Below are 23962 nucleotides of genomic sequence, written 5' to 3'. Positions count from 1 at the left end.
AAAAAAAAAGTATAAACTTTTGTAAACTGTGTGCAATTTAAAGACTTTAGAAATTTGTGAATTAAATGTAATACAGCTTTTATAAGATTATTATAAATGCATATATGCCATATTTAACTGTGTGGATTGTGCTTTGTTAAACAGGTAATAATTCACGTTATTGACACAAATGAACACCGCCCCCAGTTTGGACAAAACCAATATGAGATAAGTATTCCAGAGGAAACTCAGCCTGGTATGAAGATACTGGAAATAAATGCAACAGATAAAGATGAGAACAAATTATCCTACACACTGTTGAGCAGCACAGACTTATTCAGCCTGAAGAGGTTTCGTCTTGATCCTGCAACAGGCTTTCTGTACACCGCTGAAAAACTGGACCATGAAACCATGCACAGACATATCCTCACAGTAATGGTAAGGCCATGTACAATCTTCTTTGTCCTCTATACAAAGTATTAGAAAAAAAATTGCAGCTGGTTGTTACAGTACATTGTCATATTATTCCAGGTTAGGGATCAAGGCGTGCCTGTGAAGAGTAATGTTGTGAGAGTGATCATCAACGTGGAGGACAGTAATGACAATGCACCATGGTTCACCAGCTCTCAGTACACCGCCCGTGTGTTTGAGACAGCTGCAATTGGTTCATCTGTGTTACAGGTCACTGCTCTGGACAAAGACAAAGGCCTAAATGCTGAAATCCTCTATAGCATAGATTCAGGTACAGCACTGCGCTAACACTGCACTATTATTAACACTGTATTATTATACAATAGACAATATGTACAATGAACAATATTATTATACAATACTATAATAGAATTGCTGTATAAATTGCCAGTGAGGTGATCAATGCAATTATATTTCTTAATGCATCTTTTCACTCTCTCTGATGGTATAGGAAATCATGGAAATTCCTTCAACATTGATCAGTCTTCAGGCATTGTAACAGTTGCAAGAGAACTTGATCGTGAATATAAAGACCAGTATGAATTGGAAATTAAAGCAGCAGATAAAGGAGAACATCCTCTCAATGTGGTTACAACGGTCAAGATCACGGTCACTATCTCGGATAATACCAAACCAAAGTTCCCCTTCAGTTCATTATCAGCTGAAGTCAGTGAATCTGTCCCTATTGGGAGTTTTGTAACTTTAGTTTCAGCCTTCAGTCAATCAACCATCTACTATCAGATCAAAGAGGGAAATGTGAACAGCGCGTTTGACATCAATCCAAACTCTGGTGCTGTCATCACAAGGAAAAAGCTGGACTTTGAAACCCTTTCGTCATATAAACTGATTGTGCAAGGGTCAGACATGGCTGAAAGGTCAAGCAGTGTCACAGTAAACATTCATCTAAAGGATGAAAATGACAATGCTCCTGTTTTCACTCAACCTGAATTTATTGGCTTCATCAGCGAGTCAGCCATTGTCAGAAGTGTAGTTCTGACTTCTCAGAATGTTCCGTTTATTGTTCGTGCAACAGATGCTGATCAGCACTCAAACGGCAGGCTTGTCTATGAGATTATGGAGCCATTTGTTCATAACTATTTTTCTATCGATTCTGGGACCGGAGCTATTCAAACTCTCAGCAGCCTGGATTATGAGCAGAGAAAGGTGTTTGTCTTCCGAGTTCAGGTCCATGACACTGGAATGCCACGTTTGTTTGCTCGAAACACTGCCAATGTGACTATATACGTCATTAACGTCAATGACTGTGCTCCAAAATTCACTCAGGATTCATATGAGACAACACTCCTCCTTCCAACCTACAAAGGAGTTAAAGTGACAACAGTAAAGGCTACAGATGAGGACTCACTGCCAGACACCAAACTCCACTTTGAACTTGTAGATGGCAACATAGGGAACAAATTCATGCTTGATCCAACTTCGGGTGATATTTTTGTGCAAAATGCCACACAGTTGCGGAGCAGGTACAGACTGACAGTCCAAGTCTCTGATGGAAGCTTTACTGGCACTGCAACCGTTAAAGTCAGTGTTAAAGAAAATAAAGGTCACAATCTGAAGTTTACTCAGGAAATTTTCACCGCCTATGTGCAGGAAAACTCAGCAGAGAAGAAAACTCTGGCAATCCTCTCTGTAGTTGGAAATAGAGTCAATGAGCCTTTGTTTTATTCTATTCTCAACCCTAACAGCAAATTTGAAATGGGACGCACATCTGGAGTTCTCTTCTCCACAGGCATCCCATTTGATCGTGAGGAGCAGGATTTGTTCGAAATCTTTGTGGAGGTTACAAAAGAACCAAGGTTAAACGGTACCGCCCATGTGCTTGTGAGAGTGCACGTTGAAGATGTGAATGATAATACCCCTGTCTTTGTAGATCAGCCCTATAATGTCATTGTTCCAATCGACAAAACTGTGGGTTCGGTTTTCAGGAAGGTGACCACCGTGGACAAAGATATTGGCAGAAACGCAGAGGTTATGTACCATTTGAAAGAGCATGATAAATATTTTCAGGTAAGCCCTTCTGGAGAAATCTCTCTTAAGAGACCTCTTGAGCTCAAAAGCATTGGCACATTCGTCATTAATGTCACCGCACAAGACGGAGGTGATCCACCACTGTTTTCAAAAGCAGAGTTTGTTATTTCAGTGGTGAACAAAGCTACACCAATGTTTCAAAGACCTTTTTACAAGATTGAAATCCCTGAGAATGTGCAAGTACGTACATCTGTACTGCAAGTCGAAGCCAATCAATCTGCAGGACCTTGTACGGTCTACAGCATCTGTGGGGGAAACCCATTCAATCAGTTCTACATTGATTTCAATTCAGGACTCATTGAAGTCATCCAGCCTTTGGATTATGAGGCTCATCCTGCATATCGGTTATGCATCCAGGCGACAGACTCTCTAAATGGGGCCAACTCTGATGTTTTTGTAGATATCATATTGGAAGACGTCAATGACAATGCGCCCAAATTCGAAGCGGCAGTGTTTAACATCAGCATCTCTGAATCTGTTGTAATTGGAACTTCGGTGCTACAAGTGGTAGCCATGGACTCTGACACAGGAAGCAATGCAATATTGTTTTATCAGTTGTATGAAAAGGATGGAGCCACTTCAGATAACTTCAGAATAGATGTTGAGAGTGGAGTCATATGGACTGCAGGACTATTGGACCACGAAACCCAATCACAGTATGAACTTATTGTAAAAGCACTTGATCGTGGAGCATTTCAGCTGTCTGCTGAGGTCCAAGTAATCATATATGTAACAGATCTTAATGACAACCCGCCTGTTTTTGCACACCAGCTTTATAATGCCACAATAAGCAAGATTTCTTCTCCAGGGCAGCTTGTGACCTGTGTTAAAGCATATGATGCTGACAGCCATGGAACCAGTCAGCTTGAGTATGCTATTTTGTCTGGAAATGACAACAATATCTTTGCCATTGATGCGTCAAGTGGAGAAATTGTGATTGCCAACTTCAGCCAAAAGTCTCTTGAGCACTTCTACAGCTTAATTCTTTCAGTAACTGATGGTGTTTTTAGAAGTACTGCTGAGGCAAACATCTATATGATGGGCGAGAACAGCCACAGCCCATCATTTACCCAGGATGAGTATGTTATTGAGCTCGCTGAGAACTCTCCAGTTGGTACGTTGGTTGGACAAGTTGAAGCCATTGACAAAGACCCAGGGATATATGGACAGTTGACATTCTTCATCGTAAATGATATCGCCAGGGATAAATTTACCATCAACAATGATGGCCGGATTCACACAGTAGAGAGTTTTGACAGAGAAAAACCAGAGGAGAAAACAATTAGCATCAGTTTAATGGCTAAAGATGGTGGTGATCGATTAAGCTTTTGTACTGTTATTGTTACTCTCTCTGACGTGAATGACAATTCACCCAAATTCAGGCTTTCAGAATATAAAGTTACTGTGCCAGGAGATGCTTCCAGTGGTACAACAGTGATCAAAACATCTGCAGTAGATGAAGATGACGGAAACAATGCTGATATCATTTACACTATTGACTCTGATATAGGGCACTTTGAAATTCATCCATTTAATGGTGCAATTGTCACAAAGGAGAGTCTAATTGGGCTGGAAAATGGCCTCTATTCCTTACTTGTGAAGGCTAAAGATTCTGGAAGCCCACCAAGGCAATCTGTTATTCCAGTTTCAATTAGAATAGTCCCCCCTGAAACATCAATCCCAAAGTTTGCAAAGCCGTCACTGTGGCTGGAGCTTTCAGAAGACCTGGCTGTCGGAAGTGAGATGGATATCTTCCAAACCGAGAATGAGCGGCCTGTGATCTACAGCCTTGTTGGCGGGAACACTCCTGAGAGTAACAAAGATGATGTCTTTCTATTGACAGCAGTACTGGAAAGCTTACACTCACAAAAAGACTAGACTATGAAACTATTAAACGGTATCAGCTTGCAGTGCAGGTCAGAGATGCTGAATATAGCATGGAAATTGTCTCAATTATAGATGTGAGTATCCATCTCAAGGATGTCAATGATAATAGCCCACAATTTGAGTCCTACCCCTACCAGTCATATATTGTTGAAAACCTACCGAAAGGGACTTCTTTAGTGCAGGTCAAGGCAACCGATCTGGATTCCTGGCTGAATGGTCAGGTCACTTATACTCTGCATGAAATCCAGGAGCGGTCTGACGTTCTGGAGATGTTTGCAGTGGACAGTGAATCGGGCTGGATAACCACCCTCAACGAGATAGACAGAGAAAAGACAGACCGATATCGAATCACAGTGCTGGCCACAGACCGAGCCCAAGGGCTACAGATGACAGGCACTACTGTTGTAGAAGTGACAGTTGTGGACACAAATGACAACCCTCCGTTATTTACTGAAGCAGTTTTTAAAGGCACTGTGAGAGAAGATGAATCCACACCAGGCACTGTTGTTACTATTCTTAGCTATACCGATTCTGACAGTGAGGAGGTCAACAGGAGGTTCAGCTGCTTTATCACAGGTACACTGTCCGTGCTACTAAGAGAAACCAGTGAGATTCATAAGATTGAAGAGATGACCATAAATGTCATCATTTGCTCTCCCTCATGCTCTGTGATATATGGAAGCCTGTTTCTGCCACTGATATAAAAAAAAAAAAAAAGGAAATTGCGACGTTTATTTCACAATTCTAACTTTTTTCTCACAATTGCGAGTTTTCATCTTGCAACTCCGATGTTTTTTTTCTCAGAATGGCGAGATATAAACTTGCAATTCTAAGAAATAAAGTCGCAATTCTGGGAAATAAAGTCAGAATTGCAAGATATAAACTCACAATTCAGATTTTTTCCCATAATTGAGAGTTTACATCTCGCAATTATGACTTATAAACGCAATTGCAAGTTTATAATCTCGCAATTCTGAGAAAAAAGTTGAAATGTAAACTCGCAGTGCAAAAAGAAAAGTCAGAATTGAGAGATAAAAAGTCACAATTACCTTTTTTATTTTTTATTCAGTAGCGGAAACGGGCTTCCATAATGACATGTTTGTTCCTGTAACATAAAAAGAAGAATGTCCAGACTGTTCAGACTGCCCAGAAATCAAACCATACAGTGTTCATTAAATCATTCATCTAAAGCAACGCTTGCCTAAATGTAAAGACAGTTTCATTTAAGATGTTTATATTGTGTGAGTTAAATATTATGCATCATGAACAGCATTTTCAGTTTTAGGTGAACTATCCCTTTATCTTTGACAACCCTAAAAATACATGGTGTAAAAAAAAAAAAAAAATCCCTTTTTTTCCTTCTTGACTGCTTAAAATCACACTGCGGCCCCTGGAACCAGTTTGAAAACACTTTGTCTAAAGCCATATGATAACTTTGTGTGAGAAACACACCAAATTTTTATTTTTAAGTGAACTACCCCTTTAAGAAAGCAGTATTGCCATTTCAACATGGTACTTTTGTGAGGTATTTATTAACCTTTGGATAGTTAGCAAAGAAATTACAGAGCTGACGCCAGAAACTCAAATCCTGGATGTTATGAATAAAGTATGATATGTATATGAGTGTTCTGTATTATACCGACACTGATTAGAGATATTCAGAGCATCTTGTTATTGTCCTCAGTTTCATTACATCGCCTGATTAGTATCTTGTATGCAGCTAGAAATACAATGAATCCCCAAGCTGTTTAAAATGATGCTAAACGCATGATGATTTGACTGCTAATCTCCTTATTAAATATTTCTGATTAGACCAAAGTTAATTTTTCCTTGTTTAATGTATTCAGGTGGAGACCCACAGGGCCTGTTTGATGTGAAGCACACAGATGGTGTTTGGGTGGTCGCTGTCAGCAAAACCCTGGACAGGGAGGAGAGAGATTTCTATATTTTAAACATCACAGCCACCGATGGAACCTTTGAGACAAAGGCTACCATAGAGATCACTGTCCTTGATGCAAATGACAACAGTCCTGTTTTTGAGAAGGCATGATGTGTAAATTCATTAGCCCCTGAGCTCTTTATTCTGAACTGTGCAGAGAACTTTTAATTAATACATTTTAGACACATATAATTTATTTTTTCACAAAGGGACCTCTGCAGTGTCAGTTTAAACTGAAATCCACTTTTGTTCTCAGGATGTGTATACTCAAACTGTTTCTGAAGATGCTCTTGTTGGAAGACAAATTCTTCAAGTCTCAGCCACTGATGCAGATATCCAGTCAAATGCAGAAATCACGTACCAGCTGAGTGGCAGTGGAGCTGAATCATTCACAATTGATGCCAAAACAGGTAAAATGAACAAATGGGAAATATATAGCCATTTAGCTTGCATTTTTATCTAAAGCAAGAGGTTAAGTGTCTGATTCAAGGACATTATGGCAGTAGCTCATTGATCACTCCTTGCCTGGTTCAAGCCCACAACCTTGTGTTTATCGGTCCTGATCGGTATCAACTTTAATGCGTTCAGTGTGAAAAGCAATTTTCCTAATACCTATTGTTCCAAAGCCGCTTTATATAGAACAGTCCCTTCAAGAGAACAACCTTCATTTGAAACATTATAAATGTCTTTACGCCCTCTTTTGATCTGTTTAATGAATCCTTGCTGAATAAAGGTATTCATTTCTTTAAAACATACTAACCCCTAAACCTTTCAAGGGTAGTGTACATGTTTGTATTTTTCTTCTAGGGGCAGTGAGAACACTGGTAACCCTGGACAGAGAGATGACAGATGTGTACAACTTAACTGTGCGTGCAGTGGACGGAGGCAATCGTTTTTGCCAAGCTTCTGTGTTCATCACAGTCGATGACGTTAATGACAACGCCCCCAAATTCACATCTGACCAACATCACTTTAGTATTTTTCATAATACACAACCTGGGACATACATAGCACGACTAGAAGCCTTCGATGCAGATATTGGTATGAGCAACTTTTCAACATTACCATTTCTGTTGTTTGGTGACCTTGTTTGTGCAAATTCCCTCATACAGGCATGAAGAACAATTTGTTAGATTGTAGTTAGATATACAGTAGTTGTTTCCAGCAGTGTGTATCTTGATTAAAGCAGTTGTTGCATCAGTAGTTATTAGTCAGTGCCATCTTTTGCTCTGTGTGGCATTTCATCACTCTCATCTTCACTCAGCGTGTAGCATTCTCTGACAATGGAACAAATGAATATAATCTTTGCTCCTTGTGCACAATTGTCTTTGCTCCCTGCGAAGCTAACAATTACTTTCTTGCAGTGGTCTGCACTTTAATTTTCTGCAGATAATTTGAACTTTCTGCCTTGGAATTAAAGTTCAGATCACTTTCTCTTTTATAACATCTCAAGTGCCAGTTGCTTGTTTGATCTTCAGGTTTGTAACATTTCAATTATTTTTGTCCATCTGGGCTTCAGTCTCAACACTCGAAGATGGCGAGATGCCCGGCTTCTTTGTTCAGATGAAGTTACGTGCACGCTTTCCATTCTCTTCTGCATCATTACTCTTTAAAGCTTTGTCACTTGAAGGCCTGTCTGTCATGCAAACACTATTGTAGGCACTAATGACTAAAGTAAACAACTACCCGGATGGATGTCTTGTAATTAGTGGTTCTTTCAGAAATTACCATCAACAAGATGTGTTAGTGAGTATTTGCTGATTGGAGGGGAGATTGTGAAGTGATTAATTCCAATTCACTCAGCTGTCATCATAGATTTTCATAGGCGTTAATTAGTCAGAGGCAATTAGGCTGGACGACCAGGCGACACCAACAACAAGGTCTGCTCTCATTGCACTAATGAGCATATGAACAAGTATGTATTTGTATATAAACTCCAAATTAACCTAACAAGAAGCAATCAGATCATATTTATACAATCCTGCCCCACTATGACATGAAACAGACTAGAGGAACATGCTCGTTTTTGTATCCCTTGGGTTTTGTTGCAAGTCCGGACGCTCTCAGAATGTTATCATTTCAACCCACTCATGACTTAATGATATTCCTCTGCCCACTTCTACTCAATTTAAGTCCCATTTTTGAACTTGTTTATTCTGTCTTTATTTGAGGCTGCGTTTTGTTTTATGAATTGAATTACAAAGTGCATAAATTACAGCACAAATCACTATTTCTCTTGTTTACAATAAGTGCAAAATTTATTTTTGTTGCCAAAAGCTGACGGTTTATAAAGGGGTCACTGAAGGTACACATACTTCATGGGTCCTTTGAGAAGATATATACTGTAAAACATTTACAACTTCCATTTTAATAACACGTCAGCCTATCAACTAGTTAAACGATTTGCTAATGATTTTTTGCCTTCAGGAAAGTAGCACTGTAAAATGAAAACAAAATGTTTTCAAAATTTTCAGAGAAAAACATGTTAACTGGTTAACTGTAGGCTACCTTACCATATACAGTGAAAAACTGTTAATAGTTTAACATCACATGTAATTTAACAGTAAAACTGAAGTAAAATATGTGAATTAACATATAATTTACTGTGAAAAACTGAAAGGACATTCTCAGAAGTCTTTGTGTCAGACATCATAATTTCTTTATTTAAATAGTTTTATTTCTTGCTTTTGTCATCAGTAATGTACATTAGGATGTTTCGTGTTACACTCTCCTTTATTTAGTTAATGTTTATTTTAATATTTTGATACCCTGATAGTGATTTGTTTTTGTGTTTATGATCAAGTGCACCATCTAACATATTTTGTTTTATGGACAGGCCACTTACAGTGAACCCTGATTCATCATGCCATTTTCAGCACTTTTCAGCAAGTGTAACTCCATTTTTGCTATAAAAAAGGGCTTTCAATGAAAGAATGGAAAGAGGGCTTATGTGAACACTCAATAGACTAAATTTTAGGGGTGACCCCGAATAGTCGACGATTCGATGCTTCGATTCGAGGAGCCTGATCCGACTCCCAATCTCACAGTCGAATATTCGCGGGGTGTTATGATCATACCATTTTGGCTATATGGGGGTGCTCAATGTCTGATTTCACATAGAACTACCAGTTTTCTCCCAATAAGTTAATATACAGCCTATTATGATAATGCTGTAAATAAGAATCTGAAAAGAAAAAAAAAGCTTTAAATAAATATTTTAAGGTGCGTGAATAAATACAACCACCCCTATAGATTTAAATTTAACTTTCGTGACCGACAGAGGAGCATCTTGGCGGCAAGGATTTAAAACTTTAACAAGACTCAAACTGACTCAAACTGACTAAGAGTGAAAGACTGGATTTTTTTCGATCAGGCAGGATACAAGTGATTTCAAAACATTTCAGCCGGTTTATATATATCGTGTATATATTATGTATCTAGTATATGACGCATTTGGTTGAGTCGCTGCAGTAAAGCGCTTTATTGAACAGTGATTATCTCTTCAGTGCGCAGTAGGGGTGTGCGATACTGCAAATTTTGGTATCGATCTGATACCAAGTAAATACAGGGCAAGTATCGCCGATACTGATACCGATACCGATACTTTTTCCTTTTTAATAACATGCATTTAAATGACCAATTACACTTTGAAAATTAACAATAACTTATGTTGATATGACTAAAATATTATATTCACCTTAAAGCTATGTGGATATTTGCCTTTCTGAAAGGAGTTTGCAAGCAGAGGAGCCCAGAATATGAAAGCAATGCGTAAAGTTTCCTGTTAAGCATTTTCCTCCCATAAAAAGAGTTATAAAGAAAAAAAACTTAACATGGACTAATGCATTAAGAAAGTAATATTGAAAGGCCAACTCAGTATACTGATGATGCAAACTATATGCAGGCAAGCAGCCCAGCATATGAACGCAAAGTGCATGCATGTTAAGTGTTTTCCTCTGATAGAAAACTTTTATAAAGAAAAAAACAACAACGTGGCTTAATGGTTGAAGACTGTATAAAAGGCCAAATTCGGTAAATTTAATGGGTCTGGCTTCCAGTCTCATCCGCTTCCAGCGATTTTTAACTGTACAAAAGCTTGGTATTGCAAACTATTTTTGGTTTATTTTTCTCACGATTTCCCTACCGTGCCTAAGGAAGTGGAAGTCTTGTACATACAGTCTATGAAAAAAGCTTACTTTCACGTTGAAAAAGGTGAATAAATTTGGTGCTGTTGCCACAGTAGCGAATTTCTACCGTTCCATTTCTCGCTGTAGCATAATATCCGCTTGCGCATGGAGCCCCTGAGTCACGTAATGGCATAACAAAACACTAACGCAGGGGAGGAGCAGTAAGGTTTGCATACGAGACGTGAAAAGAGCGGTATATAAACACACAGATATGTCTATTCTTTGTTGAATGTATTAAGCAATATGTTAAGTGTAGAGGAGAGGAAATTAACCTAAAGTATCGATCTAATCAGGCTAGTATCGATCCGATACCAATACCAACGTTGGAATCGATACTATCGATATTAAGATCGATCCGCCCACCCCTAGTGCGCAGCGCGAGCAGGACAAACAACTATGCAGAATAGTAATAACTATGACTGGGACTGTCACATAGGCCTATACATAACATTATAATGAGAACACTATTATAATAAAACGCTGTGATTTTTTAGAGTTTATTTCCCGTGTTTTTGCACGTTGTTGCGTCAAGAACGCGTCCACAAGTATAAATAATGAAGCGTATTTTATATGAGATAAATGAGTTAAATCCCATTGATTAAAAACCTTCTAAATGATTAATTCTACTGGTCATTCAGCGCGCGCAGCTCAAAGCAGAAATGCAGAACATTAATAACTGTCGTATAGCCTACATAACGTTATAATGAGAGAACTATTGTAAAAAATGTTGTGAATTCTTAGGGTTTCGCTGAGGTTTAATGTTAACTATCTTTTAATCAAAACATAAAACATTATTCACTCCGTTTGTATCTGCGAGGCGTCCTTTACACATTTTCCCTGTGTGTTAATGTCAGTATTTATGACTGTCTAATGTCTGACTTGACTCTTGGTAATGTATTTTGCCCCGCCCCCAAATATATGATTCGACTATCAGTCGACTGTCAGCAAGATTCGAAAATTCCGATTCGACTAATCCTTTAGTAGGACACCCCTACTAAATTTACTTTTTCAATGATTCACAGAAATATGAACACTAGAAAACACTATAGGGAACTAAAAACGCTTCCACCAACAACCACCTGTTCCCATCCTACACATCAGAGACCGAGTCCCACGCTGCCACAAATCTAATACGGGCCGTCAGAAATCTAATGCAGACCTCCAGAACTGACCTTTCCTAATACTCTTTCTTGTTTCTTTATCTCCAGGGATGAACGGTAAAATACGTTACTCGTTTGAGGACTCTGCCGGAGGTCTGTTTTCAATCGAGGAGAGCTCAGGAATTATCAGTTTAGAAAGGTCCCTGGACAGACAGATGAAGGCCACATATGTGCTGAGGGTACGAGCGACAGACCATGGCTCTCCTCATAGACTGTCCTCTCTCAGCTCTGTGGTGGTGACAGTGCTGGACGCTAATGACCATCCACTGGCGTTTGAGCACAGGGAATACGTTTCCACAGTTCCTGAGGATGTTACGATAGGGACAAAGCTTCTGAATGTCTTTGCTGCAAGCAGGGACCGGGAAATGACTTCCCAGACAACATACTCTATCACCAGCGGCAATGAGCAAGGAGCTTTCCGAATTGATTCACAGACAGGTGACACACACACAGTTTCCCCTCTGACAATGTGACTCAAAGAGGACTCTACTGTGGCTTTGGGGATTTAGCGAATGTTTGTGTTTGCAGGTGACGTCTTTGTGATGGAGCCGCTGGACTATGAGGCTTCTCCTCAGCACTACCTGACAGTGAAGGCCACCGCCATAGGGAAAGAGTCGCTCAGTGACAAAGCTGCTCTTACTATTCACCTCCTTGACATCAATGACAACAGCCCTGTGTTCAGCCAGAAGATCTACTCGGCTGTAGTGAGTGAGGACACCAAACTCGAGAGCTCAGTGCTGACGGTAAGTGTTTTGCATGTGTTTGCATTAAATTACAGCATATCTTTGAAGTGGTCTATAGTGTAGGCAGTTATGTTTTGCAGTATGTATGGCAGTTATGTTTCAGGTTCTCTCTACACTTACACTTCACAATATGCTCTGTTTTTATATTCAACAATTTTACAACCATTTATTTGTCACAGCGTAGTATTTTCACAGATAAAACCCCAAACAAACAAAACACCCCTAAGCTGGAAGCAGCTGTTTTTAGCTGGTCTCACAGCTTGACTATCTAGAGAAGTGGTCAGAACCCGTCTAAAATTAGCCTCTAATCCAGCAATGAACAGCTATAACCAACCAACCAGCTTAAGCTGTTTTTTTCCAGTTTCAGTCTCAGCAGAGACCCTAGCAACCCTATAGCGACATGCTTGAACATTCAGAACACCTTTTTAACCATATAAAAAAATCATGGCAAATGACCCTGAACAACCTAGCAACCAATTCTCAAACAACCTAGCAACCACATAACAACTTACTTAAGAACCCAGAACACCCCAACAACCACGTAAAATGCCAAAAAACCACTAATGACATCCAGGGCCCTACACAGGTTTTTATAAATACTGAGGTCCAAAAATTGAGGTTTTATATATATGTATATAGCAAGCATTAAAACTATGTCAGTGGGTAGTAACATAAATAGTTTGTCATTCAGAAAACAAATTCTTAAACATGAGAATCAGGTTCAATATTTGAATAAATGATTCACACTACAAACTGGAAATACAAAAGGGTTGTATATCAAAAATAATTGAGTGAAATTATACTTCCTTTATTTAATCATTTTGGATTTAAATGATAGAAATATGTCTCCAACAGTACATAAACATAAGCGAAATGTGTTTTATATTATTAATTCATGCTTCAGCAACATGTTTCTTTTCTGAATTAATAAATGTTTCACATAGGGTCAACTGATATTTTATGCATGTTTTATGAAACATTTTCTTTGACATGAATTTACTGATGGCTACCGGGTATATAGTTTTTTAAAATGAATTCAAATTACATTCATTAGGCTACTAATCTTATGCACAATATGCTGAAAATGGCTCTGTTAATGTTTCTTGTCTCATCACATTAACAACTACGAATTAAATGAATGTAAATCATATGTAAATGTAAATCCTAGCCTATATTTAATTCAAAAGGAGAAATGAGACAAAAGTTAGTTTGCATCCCTGATTATACAGTATCTGTGAGTTGTTTAATATTTCTATCGTGAAACAGCTATCAAATATTAGCTTCTTATTTCGCACTTTATGGCCATCAACTGAAGAGTCGCACTAGAATTTGGCTCTGCAGCCTTTGCGAACAGTAAAACCCGCCTACTTTGACTTGATTGGTCATCTTAAACATCTTGGCATTGAAGAGCGCTATTAGACCACTGTGCGATATCCTTGAAACACCAAATTAGAGTTTATATTTATTTATTTATTAATTATACATACCTTGGAAAAAATAAGGAGTCCCGTACTTGGGACCTCAATAGTAACATGCCAAAAAACACACAGAACAACACCCTGGCATTATGCCAGAGAGTTTTGGGTGAGCAGGCACCACATTAATCTAGTTCAAATGATGAAATTGTGTTTTGATTGTGTTGCTACACCAATATATAAATGTGTGGCATATGGTTTATGTGATATAAACAGATTTTCATCAAGTGTAATGATCCCTGTCCTTAGGTACTTGCGAATGATTTTGATGGGCCTTTAAACAACCGAATCCGCTATTCCATCGAGAACAACAACCAAACGTGTCCATTCATCATGGATGCAGTCAGTGGTGAACTGCGGCTGGCCCATCAGTTGGACAGGGAAAAGGTAATGCTTTTTGAATAACATCTTCCTCCTTCATTACAGCTTCACAGGCCTTGACAACAGTGATCCTAATTCCTCAGAAAAGCCAAGGATGACTCCATCTTTCCTGCCTTTTTGATTTTGGTTAAATTAGGTAGCGAGTTACATGCTGACCGTTGTGGCTTCCGACAGCGGAAATCCCCCCAAATCCGACAGCGCTGCAATCAACATGACCGTGTCTGATGTGAATGATAATCCCCCTGTCTTCTCTCAGGCTAACTACAGTCTCAACATCCAGGCAAGACCACACTCTCCCATAGAGTAGAGCAAGTGAGAGGTGATGTTGTAATCTCTCAGTTCTTTTGGAGTGATTCTGGATATCTTTCTCTGTTCTGTAGGAGAATCTGCCTTCAGGGGCCACTGTGTTACAGCTCAATGTGACAGACAACGACTCCCCCCGAAATGGGCCTCCTTTCTCCTTTAGTATTTTGAAGGGTGAAGAGACAAGCCCCTTCAGCATAGACCAGCAGGGTGTGGTAAAGACAGCTGGACCACTGAGAAAGGGTCAGCATATACTCCAAGTGCAGGTGAGAAGTGAACTTTTTTCATTTGTTTGTGTAGGAGGCCTTCAGGGGAGTCTTACAGCAGTGTTTCTCAAACTGGACATTATGGGCCGTGGTGGGTCCCGAATAAATAGCCAGGGGACCCTCACTGATAGAGTGGAACAGTGACTTCTGAACTGTGTCTGTGACTGTGTCTGAAATATACAAAAAATACAAGGTAGTTCATCAGGGTCTGCAGACACTTTGGGCTCATTACAAGGTTCCATGGCTTAGACATGTTGGACAAACTATGCATGATTAGAGGATGATGGCCTGATTTGTTGGCAAAAACAGCACTAATTTATCTAAATCTAAAAAAATAAATAAAAATAATAACATGCATAAGTCTTTGATTCCACCATTAGTGGAAGATTTCATTGTTATGTGATGCAGACATTTGTAAAGAGTCATGTGTTGAAAGTTCCCTCTTGTGTTGAACAAGTGTCATAGCAGGCAGGTAAAAAGAGTTTTACTGCCTTCCTATCCACAATGTTCGGCCTGTAATACTGGCAGAATTTTGGTTAGACACAATTTTTTAATAACTTTTTAATAACCAATTTCATATTTCATATATAATATTATGATGTCAATTTTTAAATGTTTTACACCATTGTTCAAAAATTTGGGATCAGTAAGACCCAATTAAAAAATAAATAAAGTAATAATAATATTTGTAACTCAGTAAGGATGCATGCATTAACAACAAACATGGAAGTAAAGACATATAAGTAATTTTATAAATTATTTCTATTTTAAAAAAATGCTGTTTTTTTTATTCGTTAAAAAAAAAAAAAACAAATCCTGAAGAAATATATCACAATTTCCACAAAAATATTAAGCAGCCCACCTTTTTAAACTATAATTAAGAAATGCCTTTTGAGCACCAAATTAGTCTTGTAATACAGGCAAAATTTGGTTAGACACATCATTTTTAATAACTTATAGACCAATTTTATATTTCATATATAATATTATGATTTCACATTTTAATTTGCACTAATGTGCAAACCTACCTACCTACCATTTTAAAACTATAATAAAGAAATGCTTTTTGAGCACCAAATCAGCATATTAGAATGATTTCTGAAGAATCATGTGACACTGATATATTATTATATTATATTATACTGTATTATATTTTTACATTTTCATTTTAAAATATTAATTGCTTAAAATTTTAATTGTTTAATGTTTAAATATGAATTCATTGTATGTACTTTAACAAATATTCTGTCACATATTATATATGTTTGTTAGGGTTATTTATGAAAATGATTGTGAGCCTTAGTTTACCATAGTTTAAAATTAAAAAAGAAAATCTTCTGTATATAATTTCAGGTGTCTGACAATGGAAGGCCCCCACTGAAATCAGTCACATCTGTCAATGTGCTTGTAGTACAGACGAGTGTGTATCCTCCGTCTGTGCTTTCTCTGGATGTTTTCATCATGATCTTGGAAGATGAGTATTTAGGAGGCAAGCTGGGCAAAGTCCTTGCCACAGATCAAGATGAATATGACACGCTTACATTCAGTCTGGAGCCACAGTCACACAGCTTGTTCTCCGTCGTTGGCACGGATGGCAGATTGTTGGCCCGCGGAGGCTTGGACGTGGGTCATTACCAGCTTAATGTCTCAGTCAGTGACAGCCGTTTCTCAGCCTTAGCCAGTGTCACAGTGAACGTGCTGCGGGTCACAGAGCAGATGCTGGACAGTTCTGTTTCTGTGCGCTTTGCTGGCATTGCTGCAGAAGATTTTATCCAGGACCACTGGAAAAACTTCCAAAAAGCAGTGCGCAGTGTCGCCGGAGTCCGCAGGGGTGCCCTGCAGCTGATCAGTCTACAGTCTGCAGAAACTGGCGACAGCCTGGATGTTCTTCTGTGCTTTGAGAAACCAGGACGAGGAGGCAGCTCACTGGAAGCCTTCTCTCAGAAGCTCAGCTCTTCCAGAGCAGCCATCAAAGAGATGACAGGTCTACATGTAGTGCGGGTTCTGAATAGTCAGTGCTCAAGCTCTGAGTGTCCTGGCAGCATGTGCAGACGAGTGGTCCTGCTTAACCAGACCAGTATGACTACGTACAGCACTGCCCGAGTGAGCTATGTCACACCAAGACACCACATGACAGCCAAATGCCTGTGCACAGGTATGCAATGTTACGGTCATAAACTGGTTAACAATCTGAAAAGTTGTTGTTATTTTAAAAAACAAAAGTGTTTTTTCCCCACAGTTTTATTATATTTTTAGTAGGGCTGACAAATTAACTGCATCAAAATGCGTATGTATTTACTTAATATATGTGTGTGTACTGTGTATATTTAAGAAATATTTAAGAAATATTAACATGTATGTGTGTACACACACATGCATGTATATATTTAAGAATACACACACATACATGTTAATATTTCTTAAATATATACATGCATGTGTGTATTTATATATACATATAAATATATTCAAGTATAATAATAAAAATAATAATAAGTATAATAAAAGTATAATAATACACAATGCACACACATACAGTGTATTATGTAAACACAAAATTTTATTTTGATGTGATTATTTGGGAATTAATAATAGTATTAATTGTACTACTATTATCATTAATAATAATAATAATAATAATTGGTAACACTTTATTTTAAGGTGCCCTTGTTACACGTTACATGTACTTACTGTTATAATAACAATGAATTATGCATAATTACATACAAGTAACCCTAATCCTAAACCTAACCATATAGTAAGTACATGTAGTTAATTACAATTACTCAATACTTAAATAGCTTAAAATAAAGTGTAACCCAATAATAATAATTATTTTTCCTAATTTTATTGTACTATTAGTATTATTAGTATTACAATTATGTGTAGTATTATCATTCATACAAATATTTCTTAATAATAATAATAAGTCTATAGTTATAGAGGTATAAAAGAATATTAAATTATGGCTTGTTTTCATAGCGTTTGGTTTAAAAAATCAAAAACAAATTTATACATAAATATTATTTGTACTATTATCATTAATAATAGTTGTAATGATCACAAAACTAAAATTATTAGTAAAAAACATTATCAAAATTATTATTGTGTATTGATGCTTTGTAAAAAATTTAAGTGTACAAAATTTGCAGAATGTGAACTTACTCCCCACCCCCACCCCGCAATCTCCTGCAATTTTCAGACGGAAAGTGCCTGAAGCATGAAACCACCTGTGAAAACAGCCCATGTCCTGAGGGCTATGAGTGTGTGTTAGGCTTTGAGGGAGACAAACACAGCTGCGTATGCACAGGTGCTGCCAAAGTCAAATGCTCAGGTAACAGTGAATTAATTTCCTTATCAGAGAAGACAGTGTCATCTAAAAGACACATCGCAGGTGCAGATTAAATTGTTCTCTGTTCACTTAATTAAACATAATTTGCAAGCATTTAGTGTTTAGTGTATTGTAAACACTTAGGCTTCACTTTCAGCTATTTGCAGATTTAATCATTAGGTGGAGCAGTGTTTACACGTGTAATTTAACAAAAGAGTGTTATTATAATTAATGCAGAGAGCGGGATCTATGAGGTGTTTAACAGTAAATCAACTACAAGATAAAAGACGTGAGTTTCTTCAACTGAGAAATGGGTATCCTCCATTATATTCTTAAGGAGAATGTCTTAACAGTTATAATTATCTTCCACAACCACATGTGTTATACTTCTTTGCCAGAGTAATTGATACTATTGGGTTTAACACATGTATTTTACTATTACAAAGACATTATAATGGTAACATTCATTTCTGCCAAAATACCATTCATCTTTTAAAACCCTTACCAACTGCTAACAGTTTTATTGTAGATACGATTACTGTAGTTATTATGCAGCTAAAGGCAAAATACAGTAACTCTACACTAGGGCTGCACAATTAATCAAATTTCTAATCGCAATTACAATTATGGATGCCACAATTACGTAATCGTTCAAAAAGGCAATAATCGTTCAAAGTCCACTTAGTGCTTAAGATGTGTTTTATTTCTTTCTACAGGTTATTTTAAGGGTTCTTCCATTGTTTTAATTATAGTTTTAGTTTAACATTATAATACCATGCATATTTTTTAGAATTTAAAGAAGAAACCAATCCAATGAATAGTTGACATTTGAGGCTTAATACTATAGAAAAGCAATACAAGTTTTTCTGTTTAAATGTTTTCATCTTGTTTATTTTCATATAAAAATTACATGCAGTTGCTTCAAACAATGGTATAAACATCACTCAATGTAAATTGTGTTAATCGTAATAATCGCAATTACAATTTCAAGCAAATAATCGACAATTATGATTTTTGTCATAATCTACACTAAACTGAATTGTGACTGGAATCAGGTCTGCTATAATCTGTTCGTTAAGTTACCAATTAGCTCAATCAATCAATCAATCAATCAATCAATCAATCAATCAATCAATGAAACATTTCAAAACCCATTTTCCAGTTCCAGTGTTGCTGTAGTTACTGTTTTGCTTGTGTAGGCAGTATGATATTGTGGTGGAAATATAGTCAGTAATTTTAGTATGGGAATTCTGTGCATGACATTTTCTAAAATTTTCCATGGCTTAAAATGATTTAGTAAGACATTTATTATTACAGCCAGTTTTGAAGGTATGCAAAACAGTAATAAGCAACCAGGATCCCAACTTAAATGTCATCTGTATGTTTTAATTAATTTGCTACTAATTGTATTTTGTCTGTTTTTTCTGTTCTAAGGAGGATCTTCAGTGACATTTAGTGAGAACAGCTACATTAAATATCGCCTGAGAGAAAGCATGAGTGAATTGAAGTTCAAGCTCAAGTTAAAAACTCTCTCAAGAGAAGGAACAGTAATGCTTGCCAGAGGAAGAGGCCACAGCATTTTAGAGGTATAAAATAATATTAAATCATATCTTATTTTCATAGTGTTTGATTTTAAAAAATGTATAAGAAAGTGTGCATGAACCCTAATAAAACCAGATGTCACTAGATATGTCTGAAAACTGCTTAAACCAGTCAAAGGTGGTGTTTAATGTTGGATTTAGAGTGGTTTTGTGGCAGGCTAGGAGACTAACTAAACCAAAAGCTGGTTTAAGCTGATTTTTCTGCAGCATATTTTAAGTGATAACAAAATTATTTTTCCATTTCATCTGAATTTTACCATTATATTTCTTAATATTGACTGCATTGTATTCCTCAGATCGTGGGAGGCCGACTGCAGTTCCAGTTTGACTGCGGCTGGGGTCTCGCTACAGTTTCTGTGCATAGTGTCTTGGTGAATGATGGACAATGGCACATGGCAGAACTTGAGGTGAAGGGTAACTATGCCAGGCTGGTTCTGGATCAGCTCCATTCTGCATCAGGCATCGCGCCCGGTCCCCTCCACTGCCTCAACCTGGATGACCAGGTGGTCCTGGGTGGACGCACTCAACGCTTCGGCTCCAGACACAGGCGCAGTCTGCCTGTATCAGACAGCCTACAGGGCTGCATGGACTCTGTGCTGTTTAATGGACAGAGACTGTCCTTGGACTCAAATGGTCCATTAGGGGTTGCCATTGAGGACATGGTGGGAGTGTCTCCTGGCTGTGTCTTCTTCCCATCTCCAGACTGCTCAAGTAATCCCTGCCTCAACGGAGGGAGCTGCTTAATGAGGCAGAGTGAAGGTAGACTGAACCCTGCATACTGTAGATTCATGACAATATCATACTAACAGCATATGTATTAATATCAATTAAGATGATATTTTTCAGATCTATTATTCATATAAATGTTATTATTACTGCTAGACTGCAAAAGTCTATGATTTTATTTCTTTTAATCTCTTTCTGTTGATTTTTCTGTCTGTGAATTTTTTTGAAAAAAAAAAAAAAAACTTTTTTGGGAAAAAAAAAGAAACCGTGGGAGCCCATTTCTGTCTTAGGGTACAAAAAAGGTAATTGCAATTTTATATATCAGAATTGTGACTTTATTTCATGTAGAAATTTATGTATCCAATTTTATATTCAATTTTTACGTGATTCTTTTTTTTCTTTTTTTGTAAAAGTCTCATAAAATCTTATGTTTTATATATTTTAAATATTTTTTAAAAGTCTCTTAAAAATCTAACCAACCCCAAACATAATGTGTAGTATAGTCGTCATTTTGAGAAATTAAGTCACAATTGTGACTTAAAATATTTAAAATATTTTTAACTTTATCTCAAAGTTGCATATTATTTATCTAAGGAGGAAATGGGCTTCCATAAAACTTTAGAGAGATATAATTTTACACCATTCTTTTTTAAATTGCCTATTAGAGATATAATATTAGACTCCATTGTACTAGATATATCTTTATCTAACCCTTATATTTACTGGTTTATTACAGTATATTGCTGAGTCACTGATATTCCCACAGGTTATGTCTGTAAATGCAGCACTTTATTCTCTGGAACTCACTGTGAGGTCAAGATTGGTCCTTGTGACTCTAACCCCTGCCTGTATGGAGGAACCTGCATCCAGAATAACCTGGAGTACTACTGTAAATGCAGGGGCCGGTACTCAGGTCAAAGGTACTGCACTTTCAGTGTAGAGTGAATTTTTGATTATAACATTTGACAGAATTAATGTATGCCCAAAACTCTGTGATTGCAGGTGCCAGATAGGTCCATACTGCAAGGAGAATCCATGCCAGAATGGTGGACAGTGTATAGACGGTCTTGATGGACCCATCTGTGAGTGTGAGCCAGGATTCAAAGGAGAAAGGTCTTTTGTTTTTATCATCCTTATGAACATATCATAGTACTTGTCCAAGTATGTCTGACAGAACATTTTTGTTTTTCAGGTGCATGATCGATGTCGACGAGTGTGTGGACAGGCCTTGCTTCAATGACGGCCGTTGTGTCAACACATACGGATCCTTTAACTGTTCCTGTTTGGTGGGATTCAGCGGAAGACTGTGTGAAATGGACACAGAAGTGAGGAACCAACTTGTATCTTCGTCCTGGAACTCTTGGATTGGAGAACTGGTCGCAATGCTGGCCTTCCTGACGGCCATCTTTGTTTTGACATTGTTTTTCTTAATAGTGTGGAAAGGAACCTGCAAACCTGACAAGAGCGATAAAGTGCTTGATAAGTACAAAGATGTTGACTCTTACATTCAGAGGTCCAGCGTATACAACCAAGCCCGAAAAGAATCACACACAGACACCCCGCCGCAGGTCCCAGTGCGACCCATCTCCTACACGCCCAGCATTCCTGGAGAATGTCGAAATAACCGAGGCTCAGTGCCTGAGTTCAGCAGCTTCACGCCAGATCCACTCTTTGGTTTTAGGAAGACTGTGGCTGTGTGCAGTGTAGCCCCTAACCTACCAGATCACAAGGCGTCCCATTCACACTCGGAAAATGATTCCATACAGCAAATGGACTGGGATGAGGAGTATGATGGTTAGTGCAATCTGAACCCTCAGATGGGGGCCTTTAAAGGTGCCCTCAGTATCTGCTTTTTTATTTATTATTTATTAAGAGTATTGTTTATTTTTTTGATTGTAAAACTAGTTACTAAATGCATTTTTAAACAACAATAGAGTTCTATTTTTCTTTAAATTAATTAATAAATAGTCAGTTGTTCAGTGGTTGGTCTAAGCCGTTCAGCACTTTGGGTCATAAAAATGTAAACTTTTGAAAATGGGTTTCAAAGTGCAAGTTTTTTAAAACAATGCCATTATCATCTATGTGTAAACTACAAAAACACAAATGAAGGCCAAAGTGTACTTCAGTTTTTACACGAATGTGAAGGTCCACGTACAGTGCGCGTGGCACAAATTTCTTAACCAGAATAGTTCGCGCGTACTGTATGCGCACCATCCGATTTTGTAAGGACACATACTTTGTACATGCAGTTCGCACATGCGCATTGGCTTGGTTGTGCAATAATCAGTTGTTCCACAAGGTGGCAACACTGGCCTGGGCTGTTGTTTCACAGTGGAAAACGAAACTAGAGAGCTGGAACAACAACAAAATAACGCAGACTGCGACAATAACAGGATAGCACTTGTGTGAGAAGGTTATGAGAGAGCCACAACTTTAGTTTAAAAGAGTACAAAGCCATTTTAATGGGTCATAACTTCTGGAGATAAATAGTGCAAACATCGCCAACTACTGGCCTAGCATGAATAATACAACGTTTTTGGTCGTTTTCGCCTATTCTTGTTAACAGGGATCATTTTGATAATGTTGTCATCTGTGAAACTTTTCAAAAAATGCCATGACGCATTGCCATTTACTGTTCCTCCTTTCTTCCAGAAAAAGTCCTAGACTTGACTTCCTGTTTAGCAATTGAGGACGACAGTATTTCTTTTTCTCATGATAATAGAGGTCTGGAGTCCATGTGCTCTGTCCAATCAGACGTCACGGATGACAACAGTAAGTTGCACTAAAAATTTTAAACTGTATCATTTAGTTAACATTTTTAAAAATGCATAAATCGGACAAAAATGTGCTTTGTTATTTTGTGCACTGGTGTATTCATTTGCAACATATGCATCTTTGCTATTTCTGTAACAAATTCAGCCCCCATATGGATTAAATCTGAGCACAGATTCTGAACAGATCCAATGGGCTACAGTGTAAGTGTTATGCTGAATGACTGGATTTTTAAAAGAAGAGCAAGAAAGGCTTGAGATTTCTGCTTTTAGAACCCTTTTAGAACTCTTTCTTTAGTATTTTTCATAATGCATAGGTCTTGGTAGATCTTAATCATGTTTACATCATTTCATAGTGGCTTTACAGAACATCTAGTTAGCATCACAATTAGGCTATATCAACATATTAACATTTCTATGTTGTATCTGTTATATATTAGGCTATATCTCTATGTTTAATACATATGGTCTTTTTATATTGTTTCATGTTTAAAAAGTGTCAGATCTGATTTAATGACTGATTTCTTTGTATTTTACTTTTACAAGCCTCCAAAGTGAAACACCCTGTCAAAACATAGATTGACATGGTGAGAAACAGGTATACAAAGATACATCTTATGTCATGTTAGGTGTTAAACTTTTCTCATCAGTCTGTTACTCATTTCCTGCATGGCAGCATGCAGCTGATTGTTTATA

General features: G+C 37.6%; 1 protein-coding gene across 1 annotated transcript in view; it reads left to right on the top strand.

The window, feature by feature from the left end:
• The window catches only part of fat1b (FAT atypical cadherin 1b), a 40662-nt gene that overhangs the window by 13985 nt on the left and 2715 nt on the right, over positions 1-23962 (top strand). Inside the window, 20 exon segments of the mRNA XM_058798779.1 lie at positions 145-417; positions 511-721; positions 902-4327; positions 4330-4959; positions 6231-6427; positions 6579-6732; positions 7130-7363; positions 11718-12107; positions 12198-12412; positions 14137-14274; positions 14405-14548; positions 14649-14837; positions 16191-16992; positions 18040-18171; positions 19603-19754; positions 20066-20528; positions 21262-21415; positions 21498-21608; positions 21688-22289; positions 23148-23267. Of these exon segments, the coding sequence (XP_058654762.1) occupies positions 145-417; positions 511-721; positions 902-4327; positions 4330-4959; positions 6231-6427; positions 6579-6732; positions 7130-7363; positions 11718-12107; positions 12198-12412; positions 14137-14274; positions 14405-14548; positions 14649-14837; positions 16191-16992; positions 18040-18171; positions 19603-19754; positions 20066-20528; positions 21262-21415; positions 21498-21608; positions 21688-22289; positions 23148-23267 (8737 nt within the window).

This window comes from Onychostoma macrolepis, chromosome 14 (assembly GCF_012432095.1).
Source record: "Onychostoma macrolepis isolate SWU-2019 chromosome 14, ASM1243209v1, whole genome shotgun sequence".
In the NCBI taxonomy this organism is placed as follows: domain Eukaryota; kingdom Metazoa; phylum Chordata; class Actinopteri; order Cypriniformes; family Cyprinidae; genus Onychostoma; species Onychostoma macrolepis.
Note: the sequence above shows the minus strand (reverse complement) of the source record. Positions and strands in the feature narration are given on the sequence as shown.